Below are 17,827 nucleotides of genomic sequence, written 5' to 3'. Positions count from 1 at the left end.
CTTGTGTGGTTTGGCATGCTACGTGAAGCAAGACTTTGGGTGAAGTCCTACCACAAGCAAATGAGTAATACTTTTGAAAAGATCAAAAGAATTCTTGCTCAGCTGTAGCTATTACTATTATTCACAAATGCGAGGCACCCTCAAAGATTTTGCAATATTTGAACCTTTGGAGTTTTGTGGTCATTTTGATTACTGGTGTCTGCACTGCTTTACAACAGCAGTTTGGGGCAAGGCAAGGATGATGTCAGAGCAAGAGAGACTATAAGATTCTCAGTACTGATGCTAAAATATATTCTTTGCTGTTGCAGCTTTGATGAAGTTGCTTTCTTTCTGAACACAATACATTCCAACCCAGGAACATTCTGATTTGCCGAACTAGAATTTAGGAAGCATCAGGATGCCTCTTAAATGCAGACAATGAAAACACCTCACAAAAACAGCAGAATGGTAGAGGTAATAACACCCTAAGAACTGAGAAAAGGATGGTGCCATGTGTTCAATCTGGATAATAATAATATATGTGGTTTGGACTGATACTTTTGTGGAAAGTGCTATGGAAGGCTCAGCTGAGCTGCATGCACAGAGCCCAGATGTAACATCTGATGTTATTCCATTATCAGTTCCAGAAAAGGATTATAGTTCAGTGCTGGAGCACCTAGATATGACCTGCTATAATAGGGTTGCCATATGTCCTCTTTTTCCAGGACACGTCCTCTTTTTCATGTCGTCATAGTGATCCATAGTTAAAAAGAGAGGTTGGCAAATGTGTCCTCTTTTTTTGCTGCCCAAAATATGGCGACCCCAGCAGTGCTTTTCATTTTGGCAATCTACCAAAGAATTCAATAACATATAATAAAATCAGGATTAAGGGGTTTTCTCAGGATGGTGGCTGGTGTGGGTCCTGTGTCCTGTTGGAGCAGTGGTGCCAATCTGCTCTTTTTTGATAGGAAATGCTTGGGGGTGAGGACAAAATGGGGGGGGTGAGGAAGATCAGTTCAAGGGGAGTGAGAAATGTCCCTATTTTCATCTGAGGAATGTTGGAGGGTATGCAGTTTGCTTATTCAGGTGCATGGAGTATCATTCTCAGTGGCAGTTATATACAGTAAACATGAGCAGGAAGAATTGTTAGCAGTGAAGTCAGAGGGAAATGAAATTCAAAAGTTACAAACAGCGATCATTATGTTATTTACAGTTGCCATTGACACAAAATGGTTGCCAGTGATAACATAGACACCCTGGCATTCATACGCTACTTAAGAAATGTACAGTGGTACCTCTGGTTACGAACTTAATTCGTTCAGGAGGTCCGTTCTTAACCTGAAACCGTTCTTAACCTGAGGTACCACTTTAGCTAATGGGGCCTCCCGCTGCTGCCGGTGCACCATTTCTGTTCTCATCCTGAGGTAAAGTTCTTAACCCGAGGTACTACTTCCAGAGTCTGTAACCCAAAGTGTTTGTAACCTGAGGTGTTTGTAACTTGAGGTACCACTGTAATGGGGTCAAAAAGGACCTTCATCCCAATTCAAGCTGCAGGTAGTAAAGGGGTTAAGTACTTAATTCATTCCGGAGTTTTGTTCTTAACCTGAAACTGTTCTTAACCTGAAGCATCACTTTAGCTAATGGGGCCTCCTGCTGCCGCCGCGCCGCTGCTACGCAATTTCTGTTCTCATCCTGAAGCAAAGTTCTTAACCTGAGGTACTATTTCTGGGTTAGCGGAGTCTGTAACCTGAAGCACATGTAACCTAAAGCATATGTAACCCGAGGTACCACTGTATTGCTGAACCTCTTTTGTAATTCCACTGTTTCACATTGTAGTATCTTTCTTTGTTCAAGAAAGGCCACTTTAAGATTGGGTACAGAGTGGAAGGTTGAAATGTTCCTCCACAGTTCACCCCACCCCACCCCACATTTCATATTGCCATTTCTGATTTTAGATTTGTGTTGATTTATTTTTCTGCGAAGAGATTGACCTGTTTGTCCTAGGTAGAATGCAAACTGCATTACTGTCAGATGATGACAGATATCTTCTTTGGATGATGAACAATTAAATGAACCCTTGATGTTGTAGATAATATTATTAGGTCCTGCAATAGTGCTGCCAGAGTAGACGGTGTCTTTGGGCAAGTGAATTTTTGCTCATTGGCCAGCTGCCATCTCAGAACAAAAGTGATTAAGGCTGGAAATCCTGCTCCTGTTTACCTGGGAGTAAGCACCGCTAAACTCAATAGGACTTCAATGCAAACATGCGTATGATAGCACTTCAATATTATTCATTTATTAAATTCATATCCCTCCCTTCCTCCCCAAGGAGGATTAGCACACATGTTTAGCTTTCTGTAATTAACATTCAGCAAAAGGCTGGTATGTATTTAGTTGGTAAGTAATGAGTTAACTCTAGCGTCTTTGCAAACAGGCAGAGGGCAATGCATTAGCTATAAACTCTCACATACTTAATATGAGAAAAACAACACTAAAATAAGCTAGCGATTTTTTACATTTCCAGCTGCAAAAGTAAGTGAAAATGATTCACATTGTAACCTATTTCCAAAGTGATATTGTGCCTAGTCCCATAAAATGTGAAAAAGCACTCTGATTTCAGTCTACTGAGCAACATTTCTTTGTAGGCAGACTGGTACAGCATGAAGTGTTATATGGTTATTTGTGTAACACACTTTTTGCTAACAGTTCTTCAAGGACGCAGAACAATATTCTTCCAGGTGTCATATGTGAATGGCTGCCCCTCGAACACTGGGTGTTATGTTGCAATTTCGCACTTACATACACAGCCTCTTCAGCTACATGTGCAAAAAGCAGGCTTAGAGAAACACCTCTGTGAAACAGGAAACCAAAAGTACAAGTTGCCTAGCTACTGAAGACAATACAAATCTGGAATGAATCTGTGAACAGAACAGAAGTCCAAGAAATCACACGTGAGATATTGCAACAACTAACTGCACCAAAGAGGTGTGACAGTAATGCAGGTACAAAATTAAGTAACCCCTAACATATTTTAACCATATTTCCTTGATGAATTACAGAATTACAAGGATGGAAGTTTGTGACACTTTGATTACTTGCTTATAATAGGTTAAATAACTTGCTAGAAACAGATTCCTCAGAAGGCTTTGTGCCTTTTAAGAGCTGCAAGGCATGCAGGTGGCGCTGTGGGTTAAACCACAGAGCCTAGGACTTGCCGATCAGAAGGTCAGTGGTTCGAATCCCCGTGACGGGGTGAGCTCCCATCGCTCGGTCCCTGCTCCTGCCAACCTAGCAGTTCGAAAGCACATCAAAGTGCAAGTAGATAAATAGGTACTTCCCGGCAGGAAGGTAAACGGCATTTCCGTGCGCTGCTCTGGTTCACCAGAAGCGACTTAGTCATGCTGGCCACATGACCCGGAAGCTGTACGCTGGCTCCCTTGGCCAATAAAGCGAGAAGAGTGCTGCAACCCCAGAGTCGGTCACGACTGGACCTAATGGTCAGGGGTCCCTTTACCTTTTTAAGAATGATTATAATCTTGATTGAGGATTAATGTAAGTGAAGAGTTGGGAGAGCATTAATCTCAAGGTTGGGGGTTCAGGTCCCATGTTGGGCAAAAAGTCTTACATTGCATGGGGTTGGAGTAGATGACCCTTGTGGTTCATTACAATTCTATGATTTGTTCAAGAATAAAAGCAAAGCAATAGAGTCCACTAAGAATTATTTAAACAAATGCAGCATTCAGTGCAAGCATTAAGCACAGAATTAAGTTCTTGAAAACATGTATGAATTTTGTGGCATCATATTTAAACAGGTCCACAAATGTATACATAAAGCCATATACCTTTTCAAAGTCCTGGACAAATGAGTTGCATGGATTTTGACACGGTTAAGATTGTTATATTTCTTTTCAGTCATCCATATTTTATATAGTTGTTTGACATGCTCTTATGTTTCGCAGACTGTTCTTTTGTTACCTTGTGTTGGAGTGCAGAGTTATGGTAAAAGCAGAATTGTTCAATTTTTCATTGACTTGTTATGGGAAGTATCGCTTGTTCTGCCTTCGTGTGTTGATTCTGTAAATAACAAAGGGGATTGTCCCATCTATCTTCTCTATGAAGTTCAAGTGTTAATAAGACAGTCAAGCATTTCCAGGTGATCTTATCAACTGAGGAATCGTATTCTGCACTGCCAAAAATGGCCAAAGGAGCCATCTTTTTCACTTCACTTTCTCACATACACAAATAGCTCCTTAACAGCTCCATCCTCACTCATCTGCTGTAGAAATGGCACGTTTTAGCATGCACATTTATTTGGGGGAAAGGTGTGAGGTGTGCAATTATTAGAAAACAAGCTACAATTTGTGTTGTACTACAAGGAAGTCCAGTGAAATAGACATCTAGATTCTAGCTTCGTAGCATTTCCTGTTAAGGTAGTAGATTTAGGGTTAACAAGTTGTTGTTTTTTTGCAAAAAGAACACCCAAAGTTTCCCCTACAGCAGGAGTGAGGGGAACTGTGGCTTTCCAGATTTTCTTGTCCCAGTCAGCATCGTCAGTAGTCAGGGATAATGCAAGTTGTAGTGATGCAGTCCAACGACTCTGAAGGGTTACATGTTTCTCTCCCCTACCCCTACAGGCAATCATATCAGCCCCACACATTCCTGAAATCCACCCTTCTCCAGTCTGGTCTCCTGCTGTACTGGACCACAACTCCCATCAGCCTCTGCCATCAACAGCCACGTTGAGTGAGACTGATGGGAGTTGTAGTCCGAAGCATCTAGAGAGCATCAGGCTGGGGAAGGCTGCTGTAATCACATGGGTAACGTAAATCTGTGTGGGCACAGATGCAGCTGGAAATAATTTCTGCTTTTGTGGCAGCACAAAGCTGCCACAACAATTGGAATTACTTGTCACGTGCAGCCTGCTTCACATTTTCTGCGTGCAATTGTAAGTATATGGACAAGAGGAGTTGCCACTTCTTTCATGCTGTAGGAAATGTGTGAATTGTTCCTTTCACTGCCCTTAACTTTCAGCAGCTGTCACTGCCAAGTAACATTGAAGCTGCTCAGGCAGAAAGATATTGCAGAGTTGACAGAGAGGGGGAGACATTTTCTGCAATGCACCAGCTAATCCAGTCTGTGGAAGTCTTCTGTGGTTCCATCATGTACAGGTTATGGGGAAGGTTTGTATGGAGGAGGAGAATACATTTGATGCATCCTCTCATGTCTTTTCTGTCTATGTATATGCAAAATGGATGAAAGAACTCTCATTTTGATTTAGTAATGTGTAACTCCAAAGTTGCTAGTTTTTGCAGTTTTAAATAAGTGCAAAGATTTTGTAAGTCAATACAGTGGTACCTCAGGTTACATACGCTTCAGGTTACATATGTTTCAGGTTACACACTCCGCTAACCCAGAAATAGTGCTTCAGGTTAAGAACTTTGCTTCAGGATAAGAACAGAAATCGTGCTCCGGCGGCGTGGCAGCATCAGGAAGCCTCATTAGCTAAAGTGGTGCTTCAGGTTAAGAACAGTTTCAGGTTAAGAACAGACCTCCGGAACGAATTAAATACTTAACCTGAGGTACCACTGTATGTCAATATCAAAAGCAAGCACTCAAGAGACATTTCTTACCTTCAGTCATCCAATAGTCAAATACTAAGGTTGGCTTTAAGATTGCCTGGTAGTACATTCTTATGCATGTCTACTCTGAAGAAGTCCCACTGAGTTCAGTGGGGCTTACTCCCTGCTAAGCATGCTTGGATTGTATCCATGCAACACATACTGAAGAAGTAGAAAAGCAATCACCCAACCCCAGTAATGCCTTGTAATGCAGCCCAATGTGTGTTTAATCAGATATCCTACTAAGATCTAAGGCTTTAGAATTTCAGTGTGAACTCACTTAGCTGGGTGCAAGTTTCATTCAATTCAATGTATAGGATTGTGCTGTTAGTCATTTAGTTTCTACTCCCTATTATTTCATATGCATTGGCAAGAAATCAGTGGGGTCTTTTATGATATGTACTAGCTCTCAGTGGCATATCACTGCAGGCTGTCTATCATTTTCTTGTAATTCAATTCAAGCAGTAGGAGAGAAATTTTCTGGGTTCAATGTTTATTAGCATTCAGTATTACCATTGCAAATTTGCTGCAGTGGTTTGGCTTTTGTTTCCTACAGCATCAAATAGTCCTTTTTTTGTTTCCACTGGCTAACTGGTGCTTCAGCTTGTAAAATCAGAGCAAGCTCTATCAAATCATGGCAGCGTCATAGATTTCTTTCCCTAATGAGGAGGCCAATTTCCATGTTGGAAAAGTGTACATTTTGTAACATCAGAATGAATATCTCTCTTTGCAGCTGATCTGGAATTCAATATTTCTGTCGGCTTCTGAATCTGTGCATTAATGAGCTCATCTTTCAAATAGTACAAGATGTAAAGCTGAACAGTAGCTTGATTACTTTACAGGGGAGGGGGATGAAGTGTCAAAAATAAGCCCCTGTTCTGCCTGCCCATCTGCCTCATATGTATTTGAACCTCCAAGTTCAAGTCTAACTTGTATCTTAAACCTGCTAATAAACTCCCACTACCACAATAAGCATTTTAAATAAACACCTTCTTAAATTCATGCTTTTAAATAGTTGCCTAGTTAAGATCATATAGCTGTGAGCTTGACCCATAACTGAAAAAACTTAAAACGGGAAGAAAAAATAATGTTTATTTTAGGGATCCATAAACGCACAAATGTTATTAATTGGAAGATTGCAGGATAATATATTGGCATAATATAAAATGCTACAACTTTAGATGTTATGCCTTATATAAACTTGGTATCACTAAGGAATATGGCAGTCATTTGCTTCATTAACCCTCTGTTTAAATGTAGGACCTAAGGTAATTCTTCTATCTTCTTTGACCCCCAGTCAGCACCCTTAGAACAGGTATGGTTTCTAGAATGAAGTTTCCTCTGGCCCAGCCACTAGTGCTTCACGTTGGCCTGTTGGATGATTGGCCTCACAACGTCTTTCTGAACAAGTTTTTGCTTTAGTCAGGACCACCATCGTGAATATTATGGCTTCAGGTTCCCAGTTGTCTGCTTGCTGGAGCATCTCTGCTTTCCTAATCACAACACTTCTGGAATCCTCTGGTCACTTGCTTTTATCTTGTGCCCCTTTCCCTTCTTTCTTCAGGCCACAAGTCTTCTGCTGAGGCTCAGCCACCAATTGGACTCCTCCTCAACTCTATCTTTCTGCTCTACCTCTTCTTCAATTTTCTGTCCACCTTTCTCGTGCACTTCTATGCCTTTCAACTCTTAATTCCACCCCTCCACTGTTTGATCCATCCTTTATTTTTTTATTATTAGCCATGGCTTTTGGTAATAAAATGTGGCCACTTCCCAGGATGTCCTTTTATTGGTCCTTATCTAATTGCCCATTAGAGTTATTTTATAGGTAAAGGCAAAGGACCTCTGAATGGTTAAGTCCAGTCAAAGGCAACTATGGGGTTGTGATGCTCATCTTGCTTTCAGGCCAAGGGAGCCGCCATTTGTCCACAGACAACTTTCCAGGTCCTGTGGCCAGCATAGCTAAACCGCTTCTGGCACAACGGGACACTGTGACTGAAACCAGAGCGCACGGAAATGCCGTTTACCTTCCCACCGCAGTGGTACCTATTTATCTACTGGAGTGCTTTTGAACTGCTAGGTTGGCAGGAGCTGAGACAGAGCAACAGAAGCTCACTCCGTTGTGGGGATTTGAACCGCTGACCTTCCAATCAGCAAGCCCAAGAGGCTCAGTGGTTTAGACCATAGTGCCACCCACGTCCCTGCCAGTTATTTTATACTGAAACTCAGAATACCAATTGGATCAGACGTTCCAAGTGTCCCTATTTTCCAGTGACAGTCCCAGATTTACAGAAGCCAGCCCGGTTTTTGATTTGATCCTGGAATGTCCTGTTCTTCCTTAGGACATCCCTATTTTCATCGGAGAAATGTTGGAGGGGGTTATGCCACCCCCGAACCAAGGAGTAACTATACAACCTTTAGAAGATATCTGAAGGCAACCCTGTATAGGGAAGCTTTTTTAATGTTTAATGGTGTTTCTTATATATGTTGGAAGCTGCCCAGAGTGACTGGGGCAACCCAGTCAAATGGGCAGGGTTGTGGTGGTGGTTGTTGTTGAATAGGATGTCCCTATTTTCATTGGAGAAATATTGGAGGGTATGTTAGATGTTCCTACTGAGTATAAATATCCAGGACATTCACTTTCCGTACCGTGAGCTGCAAAAGGCGTTTCCTTCCTTAGCAACTGTAACCAAGGCTTCTGTTACCATTCTTGCTTGCACACTTGGTAACCGCCACAGAGGTCTGAGTCCTAATCAGATACAGTGGTACCTCGCAAGACGAATGCCTCGCAAGACAAAAAACTCGCTAGACGAAAGGGTTTTTTGTTTTTTGAGCTGCTTCGCAAGACGATTTTCCCTATGGGCTTGCTTCGCAAGACGGAAACGTCTTGCAAGTTTGTTTCCTTTTTCTTAACACCATTAATACAGTTGCGACTTGACTTCGAGGAGCAACTCATAGAACGCGGTGTGGTAGCCTTTTTTGAGGTTTTTAAAGACTTTGGTGATTTTTGAAGCTTTTCCAAAAGTTTCCCGACACCGTACTTCGCAAGACGAAAAAAATCGCAAGACGACAAAACTCGCGGAACGAATTAATTTCGTCTTGCGAGGCACCACTGTAGTTTTACATTATGTTTCATTGAACATGGAAGTATTCAATCACAGGACCAAAATTATATCCATTCCTAACTCTAATGGCCTGCCCTTTCACCTCAAGTAATGATGAATAGTTTCTTCCCTTGTGAAGACAACGTAAAACCATGTCTCATAGGCTTTTATCTGTAAGAATAAATGCTACACTGAATCAGTCGAGCCCAGGACATCTCCTTTAAAAAGTCCATTGAGCTTCTTATCAGATAGCTGATATGCACAATATGTTTCGTTACTCCTGAATTCTGTAAACACTTTGATATATTCATAATGGTTTTCCTAGCTGGTTGTCGAAAACGAACAAATTAAAATAATAAAAAATATCAAGATTATGCTAGACAAATAGCGGTTTCAGAAGCATCTCTGCTGCTATGTGCGGCAATTTCTAAAATTCAACAAAGTGCTTAAAGCTGTGTCTTATAAGGTGCCTGCAATGGCAGCATTTTCAGAAGTTGCAACAGAAAAAAGGACCCATGATGATAATTAATACCTAATGGTGTTTAAATGCTGCTGCTTCTGTCGTTGCATAGCAACTGACATATCAGAGGCCTGCCAGTGTGCAATAAAAGAAAGAGGCACTAATAAAAGAAAGGAAAGAGTGAGGCACTATTCCCCTCTGCCCCTCAAACTAGCTTCCCCCTTTTGTTTTCTAACTGGACTTTTTCCCTATATGAGATCCCTCTGGAGCCCTAGCCCTGGTTTGTGGCATGGAAAAAGAAAATTAAACGGTGTGGGGAAACCTGGAAACCTATAGCTGAATTAAACAAAAAGGCTTTCTTCTTCTTCTACAAAATGTAGCTTTGGCCAGAAATCCACCAGTGATAGTGTAGTTATCTTATTGTAATATTGCAGTCTTTCTCTTTTTTTTAAGGTTCCCTTCCTTTTTAAAAGAGGATTGACATTCTCTGCCCAAGGCTGGAACTTATCTTAACTCATGAGTTAAGATCATGGATTTAAGTGATAAAAAGTGTATTGATTTCTTTTGTTGTGGTTTAATGGCACTAAGCAAGACAGAGGATGTGAAAGGGTACAATTATTCCCGAAATGTGGCCTTTTCAAGCTCATAAAACCACTTAGCTCTTCATACTCTTTATTTTTTCTTTCTCCAACTATAGATGTGTTCAGGCTCTTATCTGGACATATGAACCACGCAGTTGGGAGCAGTAGCACTCATGCAAGCTCTGCCTCCAATACCCCATGAATGCCACGCTGCCTGTTCAGTTCCCAACCATGATTGTGTTGACTGGGGACCCTGATAAAGCAAAGCCCCAAACTGTGCAAAGTGCTCATTCAAGAGAACACTAGTAGAAACCCCCAGCATCTTGAGATCTTTCTGCAGGTCCTGCAAGACAGAACTGTTCTGCTTGGCCTTTGGGCTGGACTCAGTCTAAGCCCCCCTTATTTATTTTTTTGATGGAACCCCTTATATGGGATTTTGTATACAGTGGTACCTCGGGTTAAGTACTTAATTCATTCCAGAGGTCCGTTCTTAACCTGAAGCACCACTTTAGCTAATGGGGCCTCCCACTGCTGCCGCGCCGCCGGAGCACGATTTCTGTTCTCATCCTGAAGCAAAGTTCTTAACCCGAGGTACTATTTCTGGGTTAGCGGAGTCTGTAACCTGAAGCCTCTGTAACCTGAAGCTTATGTAACCCGGGGTACCACTGTATAAATTTTCCCTTGGCTCTTTGCTGGCCCGTGTAGGACCAGCATGGATAGTTGGCCCCGGTGAATATTTGACGTTTTCTCCCCTTATGGCTTTGATCTATAGGCTACCACTAAAACGAGGCTGCATTTTAAGCTGCATTTTTAAATGTATTCTAACTTATATTTTAATCTACTGTTTGTTTTGAGGTTTTTGTTTTGTTTTTAATGTATTTATTTTTGGTGTTAGCTGCCCTTAGCCCGGTCTTGGCCAGGGAGGGTGAGGAGGGCGGGGTATAAATAAAAAAATACTATTGTTATTATTATTATTTATTAGAATGAGGTTCACAAACATATAACTGATTCATACATATAACTAATGTATAGATATCCATGCACATACATAATAGAATGTATTTTTCTGTTTCAAAAGCTGCCCTGATGGATTGGTGATGTAGACCTCCTTCTGAGTGCATATTCCTTCCTCTGATTTTTGTGGCCCGGAGAAGTATGTTAGGTTCCAATGCACAAACCAAAATTATCAGACTAATTTATTTTGAAACATAGGGTCCCTTTGAACTCTACAATTCTATGTTTCTATTATTCTTCTGTAGTAAATAGATCCTAGGTTGTAGCCACTGTTTCTTGTGTTTGTGGCTGTATGCCTTCTCATGCACACAGTGTGACCGACTTCTCCATGAACATTCAAATGTTGCTCAACTCAAAATCTTGTTCCGGAGCTCTGTTGTACAAGCTAACCATGGAGATACTGCAGTTTCATCATTTGGGTACAAATGAACATGCAATTTTATTTTAAAGATTTATTTTAAAAGTTATTAGTGCCAGAGCCAAGGAGCTCTAGAACATGATGCCATCAAGAAAACAGCCATATAGGCAGACTTCCTGGCTCACTGAGCTGCAGTCCTTTCTGTTCCTGGACTGGGATATTGTATGCTCTGGCATACATTGCCAGACCCTAAATCATGGTCAGAAGGAGGACTGAACCAAGGTTTTTGTTTCCCCGGGCAAAATTTTAAGCCTTCCTTAAGTTGCTGTTTCAGTCTTCAACTCCTTCTCTTTGTACAATAAATCTATAGGTAGAGGTGGGTAGGCAAGAGAAAAGGAGAGAGAGAGAGATACAGAGAATCTAAACTAGTGGTCTGTAGTTAGCCTGAAACCTATAGAAACGCAGGAGAAAGGGAGACTCTCTTCACATGTTCAAAGGTACTGAGCCCAAAGTCTTAGATGCACAAGATTAAGGGGAGCCAGCGTGGTGTAGTGGTTAAGAGTGGTGGACTCATAATCTGGTGAACCGGGTTCGCTTCCGCGCTCCTCCACATGCAGCTGCTGGGTGACCTTGGGCTAGTCAAACTTCTCTGAAGTTTCTCAGCCTCACTCACCTCACAGAGTATTTGTTGTGGGGGAGGAAGGGAAAGGAGATGGTTAGCCACTTTGAGACTCCTTAAGGGGAGTGAAAGGCAGGGTATCAAGCCCAAACACCTCCTCCTCCTCCTCCTCCTCCTCCTCCTCCTCTTCTTCTTCTTCTTCTTCTTCTTCTTCTTCTTCTTCTTCTTCGGATAAAATTTAAACATATTTAGGTGCAAAAGATCCTTGTTCATGCCCTGATCATGATTTGATTTGATTAGGCCAGTGGCATAGCGTGGGTTGTCAGCACCCGGGGCAAGGCAAGTAATTTGTGCCCCCTAACCCGTGGATTTGCGCCCCCTAACCCAAACCCCCAGATGTTGCGTTCGGTGTGGCCGGCCCCCCCTGCACCCCCCACGCCACGCCACTGGATTAGGCCATGAAGGTCAGAACAAGCAATTACACATTTAGGATGACCCATTTGTGCCATTGCCTCAGAAATCTGGTAATGAAATATGGCAGGTTCTCTTGCTATTGAAGTCCAATATGGCCTCCACACCTCATTTTACCACACCACATGGTATGAAGGCTGTAATGGTTATATGATTGTGTTTTATTTGGTGTTTGTTGCTTTGCTGTTCTTGGTTCATAAGATCACACCACCATTGTACAAAAGAGGCCAAGTATAAGCTCATGGGATGGGAAGGAGGACCTTTGTTGTTGAATTAATTATTATAGATCCGATTAATTGATATTGATTGATTGATTGCATTGTTCATTAATTGATTATATTTATTACTTACCCTTCACCTAAAGACTCCAGGGCAGGTTACATCAAAAGATAAAACTAGAAAATGCAATAGTTGAAATCACAGTACAAATTACAGCAGAAGCAAATGCAAACCAGCAGAGTAGAAGGGGTGGCTCTGACTAAAATGCCATCTCACCCCACTCCCCCAAAAGCCTGGACAAAGAATGCACCTTGACCTGTTGTTGAAAGCTAAACAACAGCCTTTATCTATCTAGTACCCGCCAGATGTTTTGGGCTATGACTCCCAATAATCCCATTTAGCTCAAAACATCTGGGAGGCACCAGGTTGGCAAAGTTTGTTGTACAATGTTGGCACAAAGGGCTTCTTGGAGAAGACAGCATTCCACAACCTAGGGGGCTACCTCTGAAACTGTTTTCACACACATTTCATTTTCACTTGTTTTATATTTTGATCTGTTACCATGTTGTGTTACACTGACTTTCATTCTGATACTTTGTGTTAATTGAGTCGATGTTTTCTGTTTTACTGTTAGCCACGTTGGGCTTCCTTTGGTTAGGAAAACTGGAAGATAAGCAATAAATAAAACAAATTTTAAATCTTCATTTAGAGAAACAAAGCCATGGAAGTGCCCAAGAAAGATGTTAAATTATTTTTGTATGCTACAACTGCTGCTCATATTTTATTAGCTAAAAAGTGGAAAACCCAAGAATTACCAACGATAGAAGAATGGCAGATGAAGATGATGGATTTTTCAGAGCTAGCCGACCTGACTGGAAGAGTCTGTGACCAGAAGGAGGAGGAGTACCAGGAAGAATGGGAAAAAATTAATGATTATTTAATTAAATATGTGAAGTTAAATATGTGAAGTTAAATAACATGCAGATAACTAATAGGCTTAGGATTTTATGTAAGTTAAGTGATGAATCAATTTGTATAATTTCAAAAGGTAAAGATTGAAAGATGTTAAAGCTAAAGGTGCATTTTATAAGAACTGTGATTTGGAAAACCGTTAAATGGGTATGCATAGAAATTCAACCAAGGGGAAGAGAGGAAGTCACTTAACAATGTTAATGAGTATAATTTCTAATAAGATTATGATGCTTGTTTGTTTGTTTGTTTGTTTGTCTTGTTTGTTTATAATTTTGTGAAAATTAATAAAAAAATGGGGGGGAATGGAGAAACAAAGCCATGATATTAATATAACAAAACAAACAAACAAACACATCCCTCTAGGCAGGGAAATACGTTGCGTATTGTCATCAACAGAGAAGCAATTGTGTTTCATGTCTTCTGGGACCTGGTCATAGCTTTCAGAGATTCAGTACAGTGCTTCATGTCAAAAATTGAATTGATCCATGATGGCTTTTGCTTTCCAGTCTTATGTGCTGGAAAAAAGGACCGTTCCCTTGTCTCATGGTTCTGTGACGGAGTTAACAACCTAGCAAAATAGTTTCATTAGGAAGTAAACCTCTCCCTGGTGAAGCATTTCTATATAGTGTTTCATTACCAGCTCCCTAGCAGGGAGGTTTAAACCTGGACCTGAGGGAGTTAACTCTTCACTGTTAAAGAGCTCTCTTGACAGTTAAATAGATTAACTCCCCTGGATGTATTATTTTTCTTGGTAATGGAATTAACTTTGTCGCAATACAGTTTTGTATAAGGAAGATGCATCTCCACTGCATGACAAAATAGTTCTCTGAATACTTCAGTGATTGGTTCACTTCCTGGCTTAAGTATCGTTTTTAAAAAATGGGTCTTGAGGAAAAAAGGATGGCAGTTTTTTCTGTCTTTGGCAGCAAGGATATTGGCTTGCTAATGCCATGGTTTCAAGCTAGTAGGTGGGCAGGTCAGTTATTCAATTTTGTAGTAATGTAACAATGAAGATAGGGTGGCCACATAGGTAAAGGTAAAGGGACCCCTGGCCATTAGGTCCAGTAGCGGATGGCTCTGGGGTTGCGCCGCTCATCTCGCTTTACTGGCTGAGGGAGCCGGCGTACAGCTTCTGGGTCATGTGGCCAGCATGACTAAGCCGCTTCTGGCAAACCAGAGCAGCACATGGAAACGCTGTTTACCTTCCTGCCAGAGTGGTACCTATTTATCTACTTGCACTTTGATGTGCTTTCGAACTGCTAGGTTGGCAGGAGCAGGGACCGAGCAATGGGAGCTCACCCCGTTGCGGAGATTCGAACCACCGACCTTCTGATCGGCAAGCGCTAGGCTCTGTGGTTTAACCCACAGCGCCACCCACTTACACATCGCCAAGAGAGAGATGACAAAAGAGGGCACAGATTTGCATAAAATCTGTGTATGCAGAGTTATATGTATAGATATAAATTTAGAAACAGTTACTTTAATTTAAACTGAAATACAATGTATCTCATCATGTCAAGATGCTGTTGATGAGCAACTTGTTCTCTCTTACATTTTTTAAAAAATCTTTAAAGCAGACTTGGACTGGACAGGCCATCAAACAGCAGCCTGTTCCCTGTGAAGTCGGACACATGGGGTGCACTGAACAAAAATTGCTTTTTTCCTCCTCCCCACCTCCCCATACCCTGAAATTAGCTGTTCTAACATGGAACTAAATGCCATAAACTGTATGTTACATTAATGAGCACATATATGCCAGTTTAGCATTCTGTAAGGACATTCCATTCTCCCTACTCAATAGTTTCCTGCTCTCCCAATACAGCACATGCACAGTGCTTATCAGGCTTTTTTCGGGGGCGGGGTGGGTGGGTTTTGTAACCATTTTTTCCATGGTTATTATTTGTGCTTCAGCAAACCCTGGGTTTTCCTCTAGCTTGTTGATACCTTGTGTGCCTTTCTGACAACATCGTGTGGCACTCATGGCCTGAAATTCAAAAATGGATAATTATATTTGCCAAGTTAATATGTAATCAAACAAAAGCATCTTCCTGGCTCCATTATTCTGCTCAGTGGTGCTGTCAAGAGTGGAATTTTGGGGCAGAAGGCCAGAACCCCATTCAACACAATGAGCAGGAGGACACCCGCGTCCCCAAATGCAGCAGGTTTGGCTTATGATATTCTAAAGTTAAGTGAAATACTACGCATTACCATATAAAGAGAGGGATCCTGCTCATATGACCATTAATTTCAGAGTCTAAAATTTGCAAACTGTATCACTGCCTCAGCTTCCTTCCTGGACCTTTTTCGTGGATGGAGCCACAGTCCTATGCAGGCTAACTGAACTTCTTGGGGCTTGATTCTAAGTGAACTTGCAGAGGAGAGGATTTAAGGAAGGATCGCCATTAAAAAGTAGCAAAAGCTATACTAGTGAATGTATTGGCATGAAAATGCTTATCTTCTCCACTTCTGAATGAAAGTGCCTTTGATTATATCTGTCACAACAACATAATAAACTACTTCCAGAATTTCAATGATGCATTTGAAGCAAGTTCGCTGGGAGTGGATTTTAGCTGAAGTCGTGCTGGTTTGCCTAGTCCTTTAATGCTGCTTTAGTGGAGATTTGAAAAAAGTGCCTCCCTCCCTAACAGAAATTATTTCTAAATCTGTCTTTTGTTTGGAAGAGGGAATGAATATTTAGAAGCTGACTGGAAAGTAGGGAGGCTAATCCAACATTCATTCTGGATTATGATATTGTCATGCAGTAAATCATAATTGTGAGTGCAATCCTATACCCACATACCTGGGGAGTAAACCCCACTGGATTCAACGGGGCTTTCTAAGTAGTTATATACATAGGATGGGGCCATAGTAAGACTTGTCATATCATTCTCTGAACTACAATGTATTTGGTGAGCAGTAACTATAATACTGTAAGAGAGGCACAACAGAGCAATTATTCCTGGGATTATGCAGGTAACTGAGCAATTAATACGCATATAACCAGATTACAATGACAATAGCAATGTTCTTTAAAATATGAAAGATCCAGCTAAAATTATAACAATCAAGTGGCAAAAGTATGAATAAGGAATGTTCATGTGGCACTTTTAAAGTATTAAGGGTGGACAGCACACTTGAAGCATGGGGATATGGACAAGACTGTGACAGCATGAGTCATCATTCATTTGTGCTCTGCTTGGGAATTTGCTGCGAGTTCTATCTTCATTGTGCTAGCAGGCGATTTCGGACAAAGCATCAGAGGGGATATTTTTCTCAGGTCCACAGCAGAAAGAGGGTTAATTTCCTCATCTCCATCTGCTGCAAGCCTTATAACAATCACCTCCCATAAATGCTATTTCCTTTTTCAAAAAGTGTGCATGTTTAAATGCAAGGTATCTTCAACTCCATGTCTAGCTTGTCCCTTAGTAAAAGGCCTGAGTGGTAGCAGAGTGTTCTGCTTGGAAAGCTCAGCTCTTCAATAAAGTGACCGTGGTTTTGTTTCATGTTAAGTGAAACTGAAATTGACTGGGCAAAGTATAAGGTCAGATATCCAAATGGAAGGATGGGTGATACTGTTGGCACCTAAAATATGGCTTTTCCTGTTCATAGAGGAGCGACATGGACAAGTTACTGTATTTTCTGCTGAGGTCATGGTGGCCCTGAGGTGGGAAAGTGCGGTTTTGTGCTCTGCCAAACCATGTTTGTAGAGTTTAAACTTAAGGAGCATGTTGGTGATAATGCCAAGGTTGCAGGTTCGATCCCGTATGGGACAGCTGCATATTCCAGCATTGCAGGTAGACTGGATGATCCTCAGTGTCCCTTCCAACTCTACAATTCTATGAATGGAGGGGAAGGGGAATATTATTGTTTCATGCCAGCTGCTCTGCTCTGGGCCCTTCTGGCCGGCGCGCACATGATGCGTAAAAGCAGAATCCTAGGATGCTTCAGAGAAGACCTGGTCCAGAAAAATCTGGGGAGCGCAACTAGAGTCCCTTGTCCGAGGAGAAGAAGCTAAAAAAACAACAACATATGGCCGCATGGGCCAAGACCAGAGCATCCCTCGCTCTTGGAGACCCGACCGGATCGCCTTCCCCGTGGAAGCGCCGACTGCAGGCAAACGGAATGGCAGGCGCGCGGCTCTTGAGGTTCCCTGGCTCCACCTCCCCGCCTGCGTTACCGCGCCCGCCCCGCTCTGGGAAGGAGGGAGGCGGGCAGGCGGAGGGGCGAAGCTGCCGCTCGGAGGGCCATCCTTGCCGGCGCCGAGGGGGTTAAGCAGCTGGGTTGTGCGGAGGCCGCCGCTCGGCTCGGCTCTGTTCTGCTGAGAGTCGGGGATCGCTCTGCCAGTGGGAAGATGGCGACGGAAGGAGCGAGCGGGGAGCCCGGCTCTGGCAACCGGGGCGATCCGGAGGCAGCGGTAGGCGAAGCGCGGGGCTTG

General features: G+C 42.1%; 1 protein-coding gene across 1 annotated transcript in view; it reads left to right on the top strand.

The window, feature by feature from the left end:
• The first annotated feature begins 16,592 nt into the window (after positions 1-16,592).
• The window catches only part of CTTNBP2 (cortactin binding protein 2), a 123,009-nt gene continuing 121,774 nt past the window's right edge, over positions 16,593-17,827 (top strand). The window contains 1 exon segment of the mRNA XM_081211408.1: positions 16,593-17,806. Within this exon segment, the coding sequence (XP_081067534.1) occupies positions 17,744-17,806 (63 nt within the window). The 5' untranslated portion in view covers positions 16,593-17,743.

The sequence above is a fragment of the Podarcis bocagei genome, assembly GCF_964188305.1.
Source record: "Podarcis bocagei genome assembly, chromosome: 10".
Taxonomy (NCBI): domain Eukaryota; kingdom Metazoa; phylum Chordata; class Lepidosauria; order Squamata; family Lacertidae; genus Podarcis; species Podarcis bocagei.
The sequence above is the reverse complement of the archived record's forward strand: the minus strand, read 5'-3'. Positions and strand labels throughout refer to the sequence as shown.